The sequence below is a fragment of the Oncorhynchus nerka genome, linkage group LG20 (assembly GCF_034236695.1).
Source record: "Oncorhynchus nerka isolate Pitt River linkage group LG20, Oner_Uvic_2.0, whole genome shotgun sequence".
NCBI classification, from domain to species: domain Eukaryota; kingdom Metazoa; phylum Chordata; class Actinopteri; order Salmoniformes; family Salmonidae; genus Oncorhynchus; species Oncorhynchus nerka.
In genome coordinates this window covers 61,566,044-61,584,988 of record NC_088415.1, presented here as the reverse complement: position 1 = coordinate 61,584,988, position 18,945 = coordinate 61,566,044, and the positions used below count along the sequence as shown (strand labels likewise).

The window sequence follows — 18,945 nt, the reverse complement described above, 5'->3', positions numbered from 1 at the left end:
AAATCATAATCGGTCGACCTCAAGTTTCAACCCTTCACATTAGGGATGCACGATATATCGGTGAACATATCGGAATCAACCGATATTAGCTAAACATGCCAAAATCAGTATTGGCCCGATGTCTAGTTTAATACCGATGTCAGCTACCGTCCATACCTATATAATGTAGGTACATGACGTAATAACGGCACGTAAAATGTTGCACTACACGTGCAACACAGCATTCCTAACCTAGCCCACACAATGTCTGCTGTGTAGATCATCAGTCATTTGAAAGGTTCAGACAATTTGAGCGACACAACTCAAAGGCGAAATCCATTAAAGCTAAAATAATGGAATTCATTGCCCTTGACAATCAACTGTTCTCTGTCGTGGGTGATGTTGGCTTTTGCCGACTGGTCGAGCACCGGTACATACTACCAAGTGCGCTATTTTTCAGATCTTGCCCCCTGTTACACAGTAATAGCGTCACTGATATTTGCTTCACGACAAACATACTATGGAATGTCGTTTGGGTCTTTGTGTGTCAAAGATACAGTAGCACTGTCAAAGCTGTACAAAATAGTCTGCAAACAAGCAAACACCGCCACGAACGATGTGTTTAGAATACCGCGTTGGTAATAAAGCACCATTGTTTGACCACAACTCCTGGGGTAGCTAGCTTTAGGTTGGTACCTAGCTAGCACCAATTCAACCTGCCTGAAAATAATGATTAATAAATCATTTCATTATTCTTAGAAATGATTTAGGAATCCTTGTGAGTAAGTATTACCTAGGTTGTCACTTGTTGTTCACCTATTGAAATTGAACTTCAGTTCATGAAAAAAATAGCTAGCCAGCTACTTAACCCTGTTGCCCAAAGCAAACAATCAGCCAGCCAGCTTCATCTGGCTAGTGATACTCGACCGGACATGGTTATGTGTTGTGAAGCTAGCCACAATAAGGATTAGGCACAACAGTGGAATTTGCGGTTTCTTTCAAAATAAGTGTCATTGACAGTGATGCAAATGAATACAAATAGTAGAATTATGCCATAATTTATTTTGAAGGCTAACCGCAAAGTCCACTATTGTGGCTAATCCTTATTGTGGCTAGCTTCACATAGATGGGTGCGACCACCATTAATCAAATAAGAACTGTCTTATAAATGAGAGTTATTTTAGATGACACCTAGCTATATAGTTAGCTAGCTAACTATAGCTACTGAAACAGATTGTCGTGTTATTTGACATGTATCTTTTTTGACATGCAAAGGTCCAAACGGCATTCCATAGAAATCCTGGTTGAGAATGCAACGACTGAACAAATGAACAACGAAACAGCACAGCAAGTAAGTGAAAGACATAGGTTTTGATTATGTTTTGCTGGTAATGGGGACATACATAAATGCCAACAAAATTACTTTTTGGTCAGTGTGGTGTGTGTGTAACCTTTATTTAACCAGGCAAGTCAGTTAAGAACAAATTCTTATTTACAATGACAGCCCGGATGACGCTAGGCAAATTGTGAGCAGCCCTATGGTATTCCCAATCACGGCCAGCTGTGATACAGCCTGGATCGAACCAGGGACTGTAGTGACGCCTCTTGAACTGTAGTGCGGTGCCATAGGCCGCTGCGTCCGTGTGTGTGTGTGTGTTAACTATTTAACTGTACTAGAATGCTTTTTTAACGGTGCTAAAATTTTAAACAACGGGTATCGGTATTAAGTCTTGTCCATGTTCCTACCAGTACAACAGCAGCATGAAATACGTTTTGACCGGATCTCTCTCCATGCTCACTCCATGTGGACTCATGTCGCACTCCTGAGAGACTAAGCATGAGAGAAAAGGCAGTTGATAGCTTCGACTGGATGCTGTACAGGTTGCTCGGAAGCACAAGGTCGGAAGTGAACGCCATTTCTTCAGCCGGTTAGGGTGGTTAAGGTTCACACTGTTCTTGACTATCAATTTATCCCTTCCATGCATCTAAACACCATCTGTGGTCAACTTCGCCATGACCTCTAAAGAGGACAAACCAAAACAAATGTTAAGCCATTTTTTATTCAGAAAACTACCGTATGACAAATTATAACCTTCCCAATTTTCTTAATACAATATTCCTCAAACAAATGTCAAAGAGAATAAGAATACACAGTCTAAACCATTTTCCCCAAATTGGCTAATACTAACCTTATCATCTTGGCGATCTCACTGAAAGTTACAGGGTCAGGGAGTCAGAGGGACAATCCTTGGGGAGACATTCTGACAATACAGCAGACGCAATCTGATGAGATTTACACAGCAATACACTTCTTCATATTAAACTAGAGGTGGGAAAAAATGTTCTTCCTTTCATAGGCAGACATGTGAAGAAACACATTTGCATATTTACCAAAGGCTACCTGTTAAATCAAAAATTAACAAATTAGAATAACAAATCAAATTTGAATTTTAACTCTTCATAACTCCATAAGGAAATAATTGTATCCTATAAGGTAATGGTAATGGCAATAGCCTTGGGAAACCTTTCAAAGGGAGAGAAAATTAACATTTCGTTAGTTTTCACTTAGCTCAATCTCAATCAGTCCAAACAATTACATTTTGAAATTCTTACTTTCCAATTAACTTCCAATTCCTTTTGTTACCTTCACTAGTCTACATCTGTTTCCTTTAACTCAGAAGCCCTCTCAATCACCATCATACTCTACCTCTGTCTTTCCGTCTAACGTTTACTTTACCAGGTGAATAAAACGTTTTAAATTACAGTCAAAACAAACATGATAACTTCTGTTCACAGGAAGGCCACTTTACTTACTCGTGACCCATCATCCCTTTCGTCAATTCTATGAACCTATTTTAGAATAAAACGGAATAAAGTGTCTCACGAGATTAAAACCCCTAGGGTTTTCCTGAGTCTACGAGGAGTGTTTGGTCGTGCCAAAGAATGCATTGTTCCTACTCAATCACGTGTAATGTTCTTTGTGACATCAAAACCACCAAGTATGTTCTCTCTTGTTTCACTGGTTGTACCATATGATGCCTTGTGACCCTGCTCTATCAAATAGTGATGTCTGGCATATGAGTTTCTTTGTCTTTTTACACCAATAACAAGTCACTACATACTGTATCAACACAGAACCCTCAAATGTACACCCTTTAGTGATTGTTTAACGTCTTCGGGATCGGTGGGTCCTCCAAGTGACGGTTGAGCTAACGTAGGCTAATGCGATTAGCATGAGGTTGTAAGTAACAAGAATATTTTCCAGGACATAGACATATCTGATATCAGCAGAAAGCTTAAATGCTTGTTTAAGAAATGTCTCGTTATATGCTAGTGTTTTTTTAACCTGATACAAACTTGTCTTTGTGGGACTTAGACCAAAGGTCCGTTTGGGTGCGACTGCAGCATGTGACATCATGTGGGTTTACTATCTACAGAAAGTCACATGTATGGAAACTCGCAGAAAGGAGCACATTATAGTGTTTGCTGTTGTGAATGCAGTTAGCACAAGGTTGATAGCTGGACGGCTCAACCGTCTATCTTAAAGCTGCACAGACAACTAATGGCCTTTTACACACTATCTGCTGACTGCCATGCATACAAAAAAAGTACTTCTCTATAAAAGCTGAGAACCGACACTGTTCATTGAGCTTTCAACTATGCACTGTTGAGTGGATGGTTGATTCTCATTTTTTGCAAATCTTATAATAAAGTGTTGTTTCAAAGAATCTGCAGTTTCTCTCTTCCTATAGAATTGCTACCACAACATCCATGGCCACATTAAGGTTACTGTAACTATACATTTATTCTAATGTAATCACAAAGCATGCATGTTCAAGATAGCATGCATATAGTAGGTCTGTGGAGAACTTCAACATTGCTGTAATAATCTGCAGAATCTCAAACAGCATTGATCACTTGCATCATGTACTTTTAATGTAATCCAGGTCATTTAGTTCTGCTATTAATGAAGCACCATGATAACACATTACTCTGTTGTATAAATAAACAATATCTGATGTCGTGTTCCAATTTGAACATTGCTGTGCTTTTAAAATGGTTGAAAGCGCATTGATAGACATTTGGGTAAGAACTAAACCAAAAATCAGAGTTTTTCCATTGGAATTTGGATGTGCTTTTAATGGTTGAAAGCATAGTGATAACACAACACTTTTTTGAGTGGGTGAATATAGGTTGTAATCTCATTGATCAATGTCTCTATCCACACCTGGATTCTGCACATTACAGATTTATGAAAATAATAAACTGTCAAATTGGTTGTTGATTATTGCTAGACAACCATTTTCAGGTCTTGGTATTGATTTTCATGTACATTTTAGTCAAAACTATAACTCGGCCACTCAGGAACATTCATTGACTTCTTAGTTAGCACTTACTTTAGTGCCTTGTTACAAACAGGATTCATGTTTTGGAACATTGTTCATCTGTACAGGTTCCTTGTTATCCCACTGTCAATTAGGTTAGTATTGTGGAGTAACTACAATGTTGTTGATCCATCCTCAGTTCTCTCTTATCACAGCCATTTAAAAAAGTCACCATTGGCCTCATGATGAAATCCCAGAGCGGTTTCCTTCCTCTGCGGCAACTAAGTCAGGAAGGACGCCTGTATCTTTGATGTGACTCGGGTGTATTGGTACACCATCCAAAGTGTAATTTAATAACTTCACCATGCTCAAAATTATATTCAATGTCTGCTTTGTTTTACCCATCTACCAATAGGTGCCCTTCTCTGCAAGGCATTAGAAAACCTCCCTGGTCTGTTGTTCAATCTGTGTTTGAAATTCACTGATTGACTGTACCCCACACAAAACTACCTGTGGGGTACAGAGATGAAATAGTCATTATAATGTTAAACACTTATTGCACACAGTGAGTCCATGCAACTTGTTAAGAAAACGTTTACTCTTGAACTTATTTAGGCTTGCCCTAACAAAGGGGTTGAATACTTAATGACTCAAGACATTTCAGCTTTTAATTTTTAATTCATTTGTATACATTTCTAAATATAAGATTCCACTTTGACATTAAGGGTTATTATGTGAAAAGCAAGTGACAACAAATATTAATTTAATCCATTTTAAATTCAAGCTGTAAAAAAGTCAAGGGGTATGAATACTCTCTGAAGGCACTGTACATTACCATGTAAACTGTTGAACTGAAACATTTTATTGCCTTGCAATAGAACTTTCAAAAAATATAATTCAAGAAATAAAGTTGAGTTATTAACCTGACTTGATACGAGACTGTCCCTTGTAGCAAGAAATTGTTCAACATAGTGTTTGTTTAAGTAGACAACACATACTAAAATGGCTACTATACGTTTTCTTTATCTAAATGCGCAGGGTTGACTATTTCTTTCTACATTTGATTAAATAACATTTATGACTGATTAAGTTGTAAATAGGTTGTTCAAATAAAACTGTGGAGCTGTCAACAGTCAAACATGAAAACCATTTCACAAATCAATTAGGAGGAAAAGCATGTTAAAATGTCTCAAACCACCTGCTGTACCCCCATTTTCACAGAAAGTGTTAGACAAGCTATGCCTTGTTTTATTTGTTCCATCTGGTCTGAGACAACATTAAACTTGCGTGTGGATCCCCAGGGTATGGGGGTACCCCATATTGAGACACCGGACTCTCTCCTATGTGAGTTCTCTGATGTGACTTCATACTGGAGCGCTGGGTGAAGCATTTCCCACACTGTGAGCACTTGTAGGGCTTCTCCCCGCTGTGGACCACAGCATGTCTGATCAGGTTGTACTGCTTGGGGAAACTCCTGCCACACTGTTCGCAGGTGTACGGTTTCTCTCCTGTGGTGCCGCCCGACCTCCACTGAGTCCTCATTCTCTTCACCATGTTAAAACTACTGCGACTCAGGCTGTATCCAGAGAAGGTGGAGGTGGTGGCCATGTTTGACCCTGTCATGCACTCACTCATTCTCACTGTTGCTTCTGAAGCCCTGTGCTGATGCTGCCTTGGCTGTAGAGCTAAACTATTTCCTTCATTATTAGAGTTCAGTGTCTCGCTGCTCTGTCCTTCTGGCATCTGTTGTCTAGTCTCATCAGCCAATGTCCTGACATGTTTTTTCATGTGTGCTGCTGCACTGAACATGTCAGCATGTGGTTTCCCTATAGAGTGAAGGGATGGCCCTCCATCATCTAACATAGTAGGTAGGGATGGCAGCCCACTATGAGATGGGAAAATTGAGATATTCTGAGAGTACTCCTCTATGGCATGAAAGGAGAAATCTGGGTGGCCATCAGGGTCAGTGTCTCTATCTGGATCCACAGAGGTCCACAGCTGCCCATCAGTCTCATCCATGACAAACTGGTCAGGTCCTTCCAGGGCCCTGGTCTGATCCAGCTCCCTTTTCTCATCCTTCACCATCACTTTCTCTAGCGAGTCCTCATCCTCGGCTGGCTGGTGCTGCTCTGTGCTAAACACCTCTGTAGATGTGAGCCGGGGTGTGCCTGGTTCCTTTGGACCATCAGAATTGGGGTAATGTTCCACTGAGTCTTCAGGAGATATGTTGGGTTGTGTGATGAAGTCCTCATCAAAGTGCCGTTGCTCAAAGGATGGTGGTTGCCCAGGCTTGGAACCAGACTCTATAAAGATTTGGGACAAACATAAAATAAACATTACAAAATACCCTTAACAGTTGCAAAACATGGATGCTTTAGAATTGACTGAGTATGTACGTGCACTCCATATGCCAGAACATAAAACACCAATGTAGCAACTTGGAACGGGCATACCAGCATATCCACACTTTCACAGACAGAGCAGTATCACTTATGGTCACACCCACCCTCTCCAGTGATCATGAGCTCTTCCTGAGGGTCAGTCTTCCACACATCCTCTGCTGTCTCTTCATCTTTGATCAGTATGGGTTCAGTCTCTGCTCTCTGCTCTACATCTGTAGGCTGTAACAAGGGACTGAGGTTATCATTCTGGACACACCATATTTAACACTTCTCATTCCCATGAATCACACAAAAGCTAATATTCCAATAACAGAATTGATCCAAGAGGTCAGGTCTCTGTAATTGTAAAAGGTGATGTGTCACACCTGGGGTTGAGAGTCCTCTTCAACAGCCATCTCTCCAGCTCTCCACTGTGATTTACTCTTCTGCTTGTTCAAAACAATCTTGACTGGATATGAAGATCCCTCTGATGCCATGGGGTAAAGAACTGCAAAATAATTGTATTCAGTCAAATATTATGGCTAGTCACACACACTTGGGTTTTGCATGTGCAACAAATTTATCATTGATTAATTGCCAGAAGATTCCGACCCTACGTTACGCTTGTTTACACCGAGCTGCACTGGGGTCAGACAGCATAACTGTGTAGATCAAGACACTGCGGGGCCAGTATGAGACATGGCTCAGAAAACTTACCTCAATCCAGGAATGAGAAATTAGTTTAGCATAAATAATCATGGTTTACAAGACACCGGTCTGATTTGTGCCTGTCTGAGTGGACTGATCCATTGTGGAGGCCATGGGTTGGCACAGTCCATCACCCTAAGACATGCTACTGAAATTGTATATGGTTATATTACATAAGAAAAAATAGTGCAACACTAAAATAATAATAATATTGGTTTATAACAAACACACTTTCTCCCACGTTGGATAGAGGTCCCTGTCTGTGGTACTGAATCAGCGCGCTGTTTAATTGGCGCCTTTCCCTAGACCATGTGGCTATGTGTATAATAGCAAAGTTAGCCAGCAATATTGGTGTTGAGAACAATGTGGCGGAGGCAGCAGTGGAGTTATGAGATGAGAAAACAGCCCTGGACTTAATAGTCTAAGAAAAGTGAGGAGAGGAAACCAACTAAATTTATGGCTTGGCGATGTGGCCAAAATATCATTACACAGCATTTGATTTTTTATTAGGCAAATGTATCATGTCATTTTTACAGTATGATGGTATTTAAAAAAAAAAAAAAGTAAAAAAATGTGCTTCATGAGTTGTGTGTGACCGACCCTAGAGTGGAAACACATACATTCTAAGTGATTTCAATTGGTTTTTCAAATCAGCTTCAACCCAAAATAATTTTTTTCAGCATTTTCATACATTTCTGCACTCATTCGAGATCATTCCCGCACTGCCACGTAGGGCTGCATGATATGGGCAAACAATCTAGACCTTATTTTTAACCAAATGTTGCAACTGCCATTTAGAGAAAAACACTTGTGTGAACTGTTGGGATTCATGGAAATATAATGATTATTCAAATTCTATAGTTAGAATAGAATAGTGGGCACTTCGAATACAGTGTTTGACATGACAAATGAAAATGCTAGGGAGGAGTTATTGTGAAGTGCTAAAAAGTATTTCCTAGGGGACACTATAATCTTTGGCTACATTGAACGTTCTCTTAGCTACCATTCTTGCTTCGCGTATTCATGTTTGATTTAGAAGATACTGTTGCACAAAAGAAAGAAAGAAAAAAAAACATGCAGATGTACAGAACCGGTCAAAAGTGTGGACACCTACTCATTCAAGGGTTTCTTTATTTGTACTATTTTCTACATTTTAGAATAATAGTGAAGACATCAAAATTATGAAATAACACATATGGAATCATGTAGCAACGAAAAGTGTTAAATGAAAATATATTTCATATGAGATTCTTCAAAGTAGCCACTCTGCCAAGATGACAGCTTTGCACACTCTTGGAATTCATTCAACTACCTTCATGAGGTAGTCGCCTGGAATGCTTTTCCAACAGTCTTGAAGGAGTTCCCATATGCTGAGCACTCGTTGGCTCCTTTCTCTTCACTCTGCGGTACAACTCATCCTAAAACCTCTCAATTGCGTTGAGGTCGGGTGAATGTGGAGGCCAGGTCATCTGATGCAGCACTCCATTCCTCTCCTTCTTGGTCAATTAGCCCTTACACAGCCTGTGTTGGTTCACTGTCCTGTCATTGTCCCGTTTGCGCATAGTGGGACAGGCTTATCGCTGCAGAATGCTGTGGTAGCCATGCTGGTTAAGTGTGCCTTTAATTCTAAATAAATCACTGACATTGTCACCAGCAAAGCACCCCCACACCACCTCCATGCTTCACGGTGGGAACCACACATGCAGAGATCAGCCATTCACCTACTCTGTGTCTCACAAAGACACGGCGGTTGGAACCAAAAATCTCAAATTTGGACTCATCGGGCCAAAAGACAGATTTCCACAGGGTCTAACGTCCATTGCTCATGTTTCTTGGCCCAAGAAAATCTCTTCATCTTATTGGTGTCCTGTTGAGATGTGTATGTTACTTGAACTCTGAGGCATTTATTTGGCCTGCAATCTGAGGTGCAGACAATTGCCCATTTCTGAGGCTGGAAACTCAGATGAACTTGTCCTCTGCAGCAGATGTAACTATGGGTCTTCCATTCTTGTGGCATGGGTGCCTCGTCGACTGTGCTTCGCACGGATTCTGGTGGGCGGACCGAAGGGGTGCCGTCGATGCGGCGGGATGAGGAATCTGGGTCTCAGAATTTAAACAAACATGGAGGCGCCCAGTTCCCGGCTGCGTCCGTATCTGTTAAGACCCCGAAGTATTCCGGTAAGGCGCATTTTCAGGCTCAGTTTTGAACGGTTAGCTCATTTTATGGGGGGGGGGGGGGGGTTGGATGAGGATAGGGCACTGCAGTTGGCTTCATGCCTCACTGATGATGCTCTGGCCTGTTTGATATTGATTAGCCCCGAGGACAGACGTTATTATGGTGCTTTAGTGGGAGCACTGAGGAGGCGCTATGGACAGTGTGTACAGCCCGGGCTACTGCGCTCCGAACTGAGTAATAGACGCAGGAGGAGCCCACCGGAACAGAAGGGGAAGCAAGGCTCCACTTCCCCCAGAAGCAGACGAGGGCAAGCGGACGGAGCCCGTTGTTGTGCTGGGCCGGACCTGTGTTAGGGACTTTTGTCATGTTCCTGTCACTGTGGAGGGGGTGCCCTGCTCCGTCCTGGTGGACACTGGTTCAACAGTAACCCTGGTGAGGCCAGATATTTGTGCCAGGTTGGACTCAGTGTGAGCCCACAACTGTGCAGCTCTGCACAGTCACAGGTGAGCTGGCACCCATGAAAGGGAAGGGAATAATGACTGACAGTAGGGGCAGGACTGTGTGTCATCCTGTGTGGGTGGCGGCTGTGCAGGACCCTTGTATCCTGGGGTTGGACATTCTTAGGAGCACAGGCTGCCAATTAGACTTATATGGGGGCACACTGAGCTTCCAGGGAGTGCCGGCAGTCACCATGCCCCCCCCCCCGCCCCCAATGTCACATTCACATAACTGTTGGAGTAAAGGGTTTGTTGGGTTAAAGCAGCAGAGACTCATGGCTGCCCCCCCGTCCCCCACATCTGTGTGTGACATTTGCCCAGCCCCCCTGTCACATTCCCCCAGCTACCTCCACGACACAGCCCTCTGTGAGCCTGGGCCGCGCCCCCTCAGCCCAGCTATCCCAGATGAGAGATGAGAGGTCATTGTCTGCAGTGAGGGAGATATGGGGGAGGAACTGTGTTGGTCTTGACCCCGAGCAGCAGGAATGGTTGTGGCAGTTGCTGTTTGAATTCAGAGACAGCGTTGCTGAGTGAGGAAGAGGTGGGTCAGACTCATCTGGTGCAGCATGAGATCGACACAGGTGATGCTCAACCAATCCCTGCCGTATCCCGCTGGCACGCCAGGAGGCAGCAGACAAGGCTGTGTTGGACATGCAAGCGGGCAGACTTCATCGAGTCCTCAGACAGCCCCTGGGCGGCGCCAGGCGGCATTCTTAAATGGAAGAAGTTTGGAACCACCAAGACTTCCTAGAGCTGGCTGCCCGGCCAAACTGAGCAATCGGGGGACATGGGCCTTGGTCAGAGAGGTGACCAGACCAGCTCCAGAGTTATTCTGTGGAGATGGGAGAACCTTCCAGAAGGACAACCATATTTGCCGTGCTCCACCAATCAAGCCTTTAATTAAGGTAGTGGCCAGACGGAAGCCATTCTTCAGTTAAATGCATGACCGCCTGCTTGGAGTTTGCCAAAAGGCACCTAAAGACTCTCAGACCATGAGAAACTGCATTATCTGGTTTGATGAAACCAAGATTTTACTCTTTGGCCTGAATGCCAAGCGTCACATCTGGAGGACACCTGGCACCATCTCTACAGTGAAGCATAGTGGTGGCAGCACCTTGCTGTGGGGATGTTTTTCCAGTGGCAGGGACTGAGGGAAAGATGAAAGATGAACGGAGGAAAGTCCTTGACAAAAACCTGCTCCAGGGCGCTCAGGACTTCAGACTGGGGCGACGGTAAGCACACAAGTCTCAATGTCCTTCAGTGGCCCAGCCAGAGCCCAGACTTGAACCCAATCGAAAATCTCTGGAGAGACATTAAAATAGCTGTGCAGCAACGCTCCCCATCCAACCTAATAGAGCTTGAGAAGATCTGCAGAGAAATGCGAGAAACTCCCCAAAATACAGGTGTGCCAAGCTTGTAGCGTCATACCCAAGACCCGAGGCTGTAATCACTCCAAGGTGCTGAGTAAAGGGTCTGAATACATATGTAAATGTGATTTTTATTTCTAATACATTTGCAAAATTCCTAAACCCATTTTTGCTTTGCCATTATTATGGGGTATTGTGTAGATGGGGGGGACTAATTCATTTTGGAATAAGGCTGTAATATCTACAGAAATAAGACTGCGCCTGCTTGTGTTGCCTGTGAATTTGTTTAATAGCCTACTGATTCCATGAGCACCAAGCCTCACACAACCACGTCAGAAACAATTTCACATATTCAGCTGTTTGTTAATATTTGCTATGCTGTAAAGGCTTCAGAATTTTTCATTAGAACAGCCTCTGATATTACTTACTTAGTGTTTACACTGTTCCAACTGGTCAGAAATGTGTATTTATAATAAACCCTCTTTCTTTACCTCATTGTTTATTACTACTATCATTAAGTAGTGCCATTGGTAGGCTTAGTATGTATATAAGCCTTGTATAACCACCAAGCTGAGGGCCTAAGAGCACATCCTGTTTAGTCCTAATACTAATTTACTTAGGCCTATCAATACTTATATAGGCTACAGTATCAATCAATAATTTGTTCATGTCATTCCTTAGTTGAAATGCAAATCAACCATTTAAGTTTTAAAATAAAGCGACCCTTGAAAAATAAACCGTTCCATGTCTACAATTGCATGTCGACTGTTTTAGTCTTTGCTGTAACAAAGTGCCAAAAATGGTTACTCTGGTACGCTTAATTTATTTAGTATTGTTCCAAATGGTCAGAAATATATTTTAATCTAACAGCACCCGTTTGGCACACATAATACGCACGCGGAGCTTGCTCCTTACCCTTTTCTTGATCTCCAGTATTTTCCACAACTAGCCATTTATTTCACACATGACTTAGCTCCACTTTACCTCCTGAGCAACCAAACATTCCCCAATTGGAGTTTATCACACCATCTGCATCCATTTTGCTGTTACGTATCAGTGTCGGAGTTATAACCAATTTACTGATAATTATGATATGCTGTAGGTCAGGCCCTATTGGTCAAGTGCATGTGATACATACCTGTGTCACGTAAAGAGAACAAGGGTTGGGGGAATAGGGGTTGTTTCTCCAAAACAAATCCCAGATGTTTTTTTAACACAGCACCCGGCATAATCAAATCAATTATGGTCAGACCCCATCTAGTCTTTTGTCTTAAATATTTTGTCAAACAGTGCACTTAAAGCATCACAAGTTCAGTGCATATACAGTTGAAATGGGAGGATTACATACACTTAGCCAAATACATTTAAACTCGGTTTTTCACAATTCCTGACATTTAATCCTAGTAAAAATTCCATGTTTAGGTCAGTTAAGATCGCCACTTTATTTTAAGAATGTGAAATTTCAAAATAGTAGATTATTATTTATTTCAGCTTTTATTTTTCATCACATTCCCAGTGGGTCAGAAGTTTACATACACTCAATTAGTATTTGGTAGCATTGCCTTTACATGTTTTAACATGGGTCAAACGTTTTGGGTAGCCTTCCACAAGCTTCCCACAATAAGTTTGGTGAGTTTTGGCCCATTCCTCCTGACAGAGCTGGTGTAACTGAGTCAGGTTTGTAGGCCTCCTTGCTCACACACGCCTTTTCAGTTCTGCCCACAGATTTTCTATGTGATTGAGGTCAGAGCATTGTGATGGCCACTCCAATACCTTGACTTTGTCTTTTTTTGAAAGTATGCTTATGGGTCATCGTCCATTTGGAAGACCCATTTGCTACCAAGCATTCCTGACTGATGTCTTGAGATGTTGCTTCAATATATCCACATAATTTTCCCCCTCATGAGTCCATCTATTTTGTGAAGTGCACCAGTCCCTCCTGCAGCAAAGCACCCCCACAACATGCTGCCACACCCATGCGTCACGGTTGGGATGGTGTTCTTCGGTTTGCAAGCCTCCCCCTTTTTCCTCCAAACATAACAATGGTCATTATGGCCAAACAGTTATATTTTTGTTTCATCAGACCAGAGGACATTTCTCCAAAAAGTACAATCTTTGTCCCCATGTGTAGTTGCAAACCGTAGTCTGCCTTTTTTATGGCGGTTTTGGAGCAGTGGCTTCTTCCTTGCTGAGCGACCTTTCAGGTTATGTCGATACAGGACTCGTTTTACTGTGTATATAGATACTTTGTTTCCTCCAGCATCTTCACAAGGTTCTTTGCTGTTCTGTGATTCATTTGCACTTTTTGCACCAAAATAACTTCAACTCTAGGAGACAGAACGCATCTCTTCCCGAGCGGTATGACGGCTGCGTGGTCCCATGGTGTTTATACTTGTTCATCTGTACAAACAATAGTACGCGTGGTACCTTCAGGCATTTTGAAATTGCTCCCAAGGATGAACCAGACGTGTGGAGGTCTACAATTTTTTTTCGGAGGTCTTGGCTGATTTCTTTTGATTTTCCCATGATGTCAAGCAAAGAGGCATTGAGTTTGAAGGTAGCTCTTGAAATACATCCACAGGTACACCTCCAATTGACTCAGGCTAATTGACATAATTTATCAGACCCAGAAAATCTTGACCCAGAAAATATAAAAAACTATCGGCCTATATCGAATCTTCCATTCCTCTCAAAAATTTTAGAGAAGGCTGTTGCGCAGCAACTCACTGCCTTCCTGAAGACAAACAATGTATACGAAATGCTTCAGTCTGGTTTTAGACCCCATCATAGCACTGAGACGGCACTTGTGAAGGTGGTAAATGACATTTTAATGGCAACGGACCGAGGCTCTGCATCTGTCCTCGTGCTCCTAGACCTTAGTGCTGCTTTTGATACCATCGATCACCACATTCTTTTGGAGAGATTGGAAACCCAAATTGGTCTACACGGACATGTTCTGGCCTGGTTTAGATCTTATCTGTCGGAAAGATATCAGTTTGTCTCTGTGAATGGTTTGTCCTCTGACAAATCAACTGTAAATTTCGGTGTTCCTCAAGGTTCTGTTTTAGGACCACTATTGTTTTCACTATATATTTTACCTCTTGGGGATGTTATTCGAAAACATAATGTAAACTTTCACTGCTATGCGGATGACACACAGCTGTACATTTCAATGAAACATGGTGAAGCCCCAAAATTGCCCTCGCTAGAAGCATGTGTTTCAGACATAAGGAAGTGGATGGCTGCAAACTTTTTACTATTAAACTCGGACAAAACAGAGATGCTTGTTCTAGGTCCCAAGAAACAAAGAGATCTTCTGTTGAATCTGACAATTAATCTTAATGGTTGTACAGTCGTCTCAAATAAAACTGTGAAGGACCTCGGCGTTACTCTGGACCCTGATCTCTCTTTTGAAGAACATATCAAGACCATTTCGAGGACAGCTTTTTTCCATCTACGTAACATTGCAAAATCAGAAACTTTCTGTCCAAAAATGATGCAGAAAAATTAATCCATGCTTTTGTCACTTCTAGGTTAGACTACTGCAATGCTCTATTTTCCGGCTACCCGGATAAAGCACTAAATAAACTTCAGTTAGTGCTGAATACGGCTGCTAGAATCCTGACTAGAACCAAAAAATTTGATCATATTACTCCAGTGCTAGCCTCTCTACACTGGCTTCCTGTCAAAGCAAGGGCTGATTTATACTGCTAACCTACAAAGCATTACATGGGCTTGCTCCTACCTATCTCTCTGATTTGGTCCTGCCAAACATACCTACACAACGCTACGGTCACAAGACGCAGGCCTCCTAATTGTCCCTAGAATTTCTAAGCAAACAGCTGGAGGCAGGGCTTTCTCCTATAGAGCTCCATTTTTATGGAACGGTCTGCCTACCCATGTCAGAGACGCAAACTCGGTCTCAACCTTTAAGTCTTTACTGAAGACTCATCTCTTCAGTGGGTCATATGATTGAGTGTAGTCTGGCCCAGGAGTGGGAAGGTGAACGGAAAGGCTCTGGAGCAACGAACCGCCCTTGCTGTCTCTGCCTGGCCGATTCCCCTCTTTCCACTGGGATTCTCTGCCTCTACCCTGTTACGGGGCTGAGTCACTGGCTTACTGGGGCTCTCTCATGCCGTCCCTGGGGGGTGCGTCACCTGGGTGGGTTGATTCACTGTTGTGGTCGGCCTGTCTGGGTTGGCGCCCCTTGGGTTGAGCTGTGGCGGAGATCTTTGTGGGCTATACTCGGCCTTGTCTCAGGATGGTAAGTTGGTGGTTGAAGATATCCCTCTAGTGGTGTGGGGGCTGTGCTTTGGCAAAGTGGGTGGGGTTATATCCTTCCTGTTTGGCCCTGTCCGGGGTGTCCTCGGATGGGGCCACAGTGTCTCCTGACCCCTCCTGTCTCAGCCTCCAGTATTTATGCTGCATTAGTTTATGTGTCGGGGGGCTAGGGTCAGTTTGTTATATCTGGAGTACTTCTCCTGTCCTATTCGGTGTCCTGTGTGAATCTAAGTGTGCGTTCTCTAATTCTCTCCTTCTCTCTTTCTTTCTCTCTCTCGGAGGACCTGAGCCCTAGGACCATGCCCCAGGACTACCTGACATGATGACTCCTTGCTGTCCCCAGTCCACCTGACTGTGCTGCTGCTCCAGTTTCAACTGTTCTGCCTTATTATTATTCGACCATGCTGGTCATTTATGAACATTTGAACATCTTGGTCATGTTCTGTTATAATCTCTACCCGGCACAGCCAGAAGAGGACTGGCCACCCCACATAGCCTGGTTCCTCTCTAGGTTTCTTCCTAGGTTTTGGCCTTTCTAAGGAGTTTTTCCTAGCCACCGTGCTTTTACACCTGCATTGTTTGCTGTTTGGGGTTTTAGGCTGGGTTTCTGTACAGCACTTTGAGATATCAGCTGATGTACGAAGGGCTATATAAATAAATTTGATTTGATTTGATTTGATCAGAAGCTTCAAATGGCATGACATTTTCTGGAATTTTCCAAGCTATTTAAAGGCAGTCAATCAAGTGTATGTAAACTTCTGACCCACTGGAATTGTGATAGTGAAATCATGTCTGTAAATAATTGTTGGGAAAATTACTTGTGTCATACTTTGTGCATATGTTCTAACCGACTTGTCAAAACTATAGTTTGTTAAGAAATTTGTGGAGTGGTTGAAAAACGAGTTAATGACTCCAACCTATGTCAAGTCAACTGTAGCTGACTTAACTAAAACATAAGATGTCTAAATATGGTAAAATACACATTTAAAATGACCAATGAATTATTGTACTTCAGAGGAGCATCCATAGTTTTGGGATTGTTTGATTAAGTGATAATGCACGAGAAGCCGGTCTTTGGAGGAGAAATTGGTATGGGTGTTAGGCCAGAGATGAAGTCTATGGCCACCAATAATCTTCCAAACACAGACACCATTTGGAGTACAACACATTTCTCATCCCTGAATTTACATGATTTCCGAGCTGCATCTTGTGCTGGCCCCAAAGTGTCTTGCTCTACACAAACATGCTGTCCAACCCCAGTGCAGCTCAGTGTAAACAAGCGTAATGGTAGGGTTGCAATTTTCTGTCAACATGAATAAAGGTATAGGCTTGCTTCCCAACCAAAACAGTTCGGTAGAGTTCGTACATCTTATGACATTGACTTTGTTTTGCACTTCCCTCAGGTGTTGCTTTATTACTCAGGAAAGTGTCAAGACCTGACCCTCAGAGCCTACCTTCCATTAACCCTGTTGACTCATAAGTAGGAAGGATTTGTTTCTCTTTTGGTCCATTCAACAACAGAGCGATACAAACCTTGTTTCAGCAGAATGTTGTATTCATCTATACCTTATGCAATGCCTTATTGGAAAGTTTTTATTGATAATATTTGTTGGAAAAAAGTTTGGATGTTGCCACACACATACCTACTTGTTCACTAAATTAAGGAAGTTTCCTTTAAAACATTTCATAAATAATATCCTGCCAACCACTATGTGAAGAAGTTTAAGGAAAACAAACTCAAATTCTAACTTTTGCATTGACCACCCAGAAACAGTGTTGCATTTTTTTTGGCATTGTGTTCGTAAGGAAACTGTGGCAAGACACTCAGTAGATTTATAATTGAACACATTTGTGAAGATTTTACACTATTGTGGAGAGATGTACTGCTTGGATATTTTACCAACAATAGAAATAAGTTTGAACAATTTCATGTAATTAATTTCATTATATTCTTTTGGCAAAATTTCATATTCACAAATGCAAATTTACAAAAACCACATTCTTACCTTACAAAAAGAAATGTAACTGTATTTTAAGACAATTAAATACTCTAACAAAAAAGCTAACAAAAAAAGAAAAGATTTATAACTGTATGTATGTCCCTAAGGTCCTTGTGCAATGTGATATTGTAACCCCTAGCCCATATATATACACACACACACACACACACACACGTGTTTCCACATGTACTTCCTGTATTGATTTGTTAATTTTTTTAACTCATGTAATTTTGTTTTAAATCGAAAAATACTGCCAACATCTTAGATGTAAAATTGCGCAACAGAACTTTGGCAAAAACGTCAATATTGATTACATTTATTATTCGATTCATTCGGACTATTTTGAGGAAGTGTATACTGACTACGGCGTCCAAAATGGACAAACGGTACTATTGCCACTTCTTGTTTTTCAAGCGAAGGTCTTATGGGAAAACTCGACTAGCCGAGTTTTCAAACTGAAGCATAAAATTATCATACACATCTACCTTTTTTCCTGACTTGTCCTCGTGTCTTCTTCAGCTCGCTCTCCATCATTTGACACTTCCTTTTCAGTATATCAATATCTCGCTGGCTTTGGGTAATTTCCAAACGTATAACTGCACAGCTATCATCAACACGTTTGTTAATTTCTGCTACAGCTGCTTTAGCTAAAACCTCCATAATGGATACCAACTGCGCCATGTTTTCCAGCCCAAATTACAGTTTTGTATTCTCTGTGTGAGGAAAAATATACAATTTCGATGCGAATGTGCACTAAATCCGTAGATATTTATAACTGGCAACAACGTAAGTGGTAACGCTATGTGCGTCCTCAATTGCACTTCCTTTCAACGCCTGACGTACTTCTTTGATGGGGTTTAACAGCGGTTGGCATTCAATGTTAATGTTGCATTACCGCCACCAGCTGGACGGGGTATTGAATAAGATACTAAAAAAACATTGCGGTGAAGTTGGAAAACGACATCATACAAAATACAAAATGAACTAGTTCACACAGATTCCGGATGTTTTAATGTTAAAAGGACAAAACTAGTTCACACATATCCTAGATATTTAACGCTAAATTACCAAACCCAGGACATACCTGGCTAGCACATTTAAAATAATTATAATTGGAATTCACATGTTAATGTGGCACACACGAGACTGGCGTTTTCTATCAGGAGTTTGAAGCACATAATCAGTTTCACTTCATTTATTTTCAATGAAATAAGGACCAGAGAAACGAGCT

General features: G+C 41.9%; 1 protein-coding gene and 1 long non-coding RNA gene across 3 annotated transcripts; one reads left to right on the top strand and one right to left on the bottom strand.

Annotated features, from left to right (window-relative positions):
• Window positions 1–1,061: 1,061 nt before the first annotated feature.
• Window positions 1,062–16,531, top strand: LOC135563022 (uncharacterized). The gene is made up of 2 exons (XR_010460209.1): window positions 1,062–1,330; window positions 15,996–16,531. It is a non-coding gene; the product is annotated as an uncharacterized LOC135563022 (long non-coding RNA).
• Window positions 4,963–18,555, bottom strand: LOC115102897 (zinc finger protein 263-like). 2 transcript variants are annotated; one of them, XM_029623326.2, is made up of 4 exons: window positions 18,200–18,555; window positions 7,072–7,193; window positions 6,811–6,925; window positions 4,963–6,607 (listed from the first exon to the last, which is right to left on the bottom strand). In XM_029623326.2, exons 1-4 carry the CDS (start codon window positions 18,393–18,395, stop codon window positions 5,553–5,555), a joined length of 1,488 nt encoding a protein of 495 aa, XP_029479186.1. In that variant the 5' UTR covers window positions 18,396–18,555; the 3' UTR covers window positions 4,963–5,552. The 2 variants fall into 2 exon arrangements, with proteins under 2 accessions (XP_029479186.1, XP_029479187.1); XM_029623327.2 differs by lacking the exon at window positions 18,200–18,555 and adding an exon at window positions 17,721–18,169.
• Window positions 18,556–18,945: the final 390 nt, after the last annotated feature.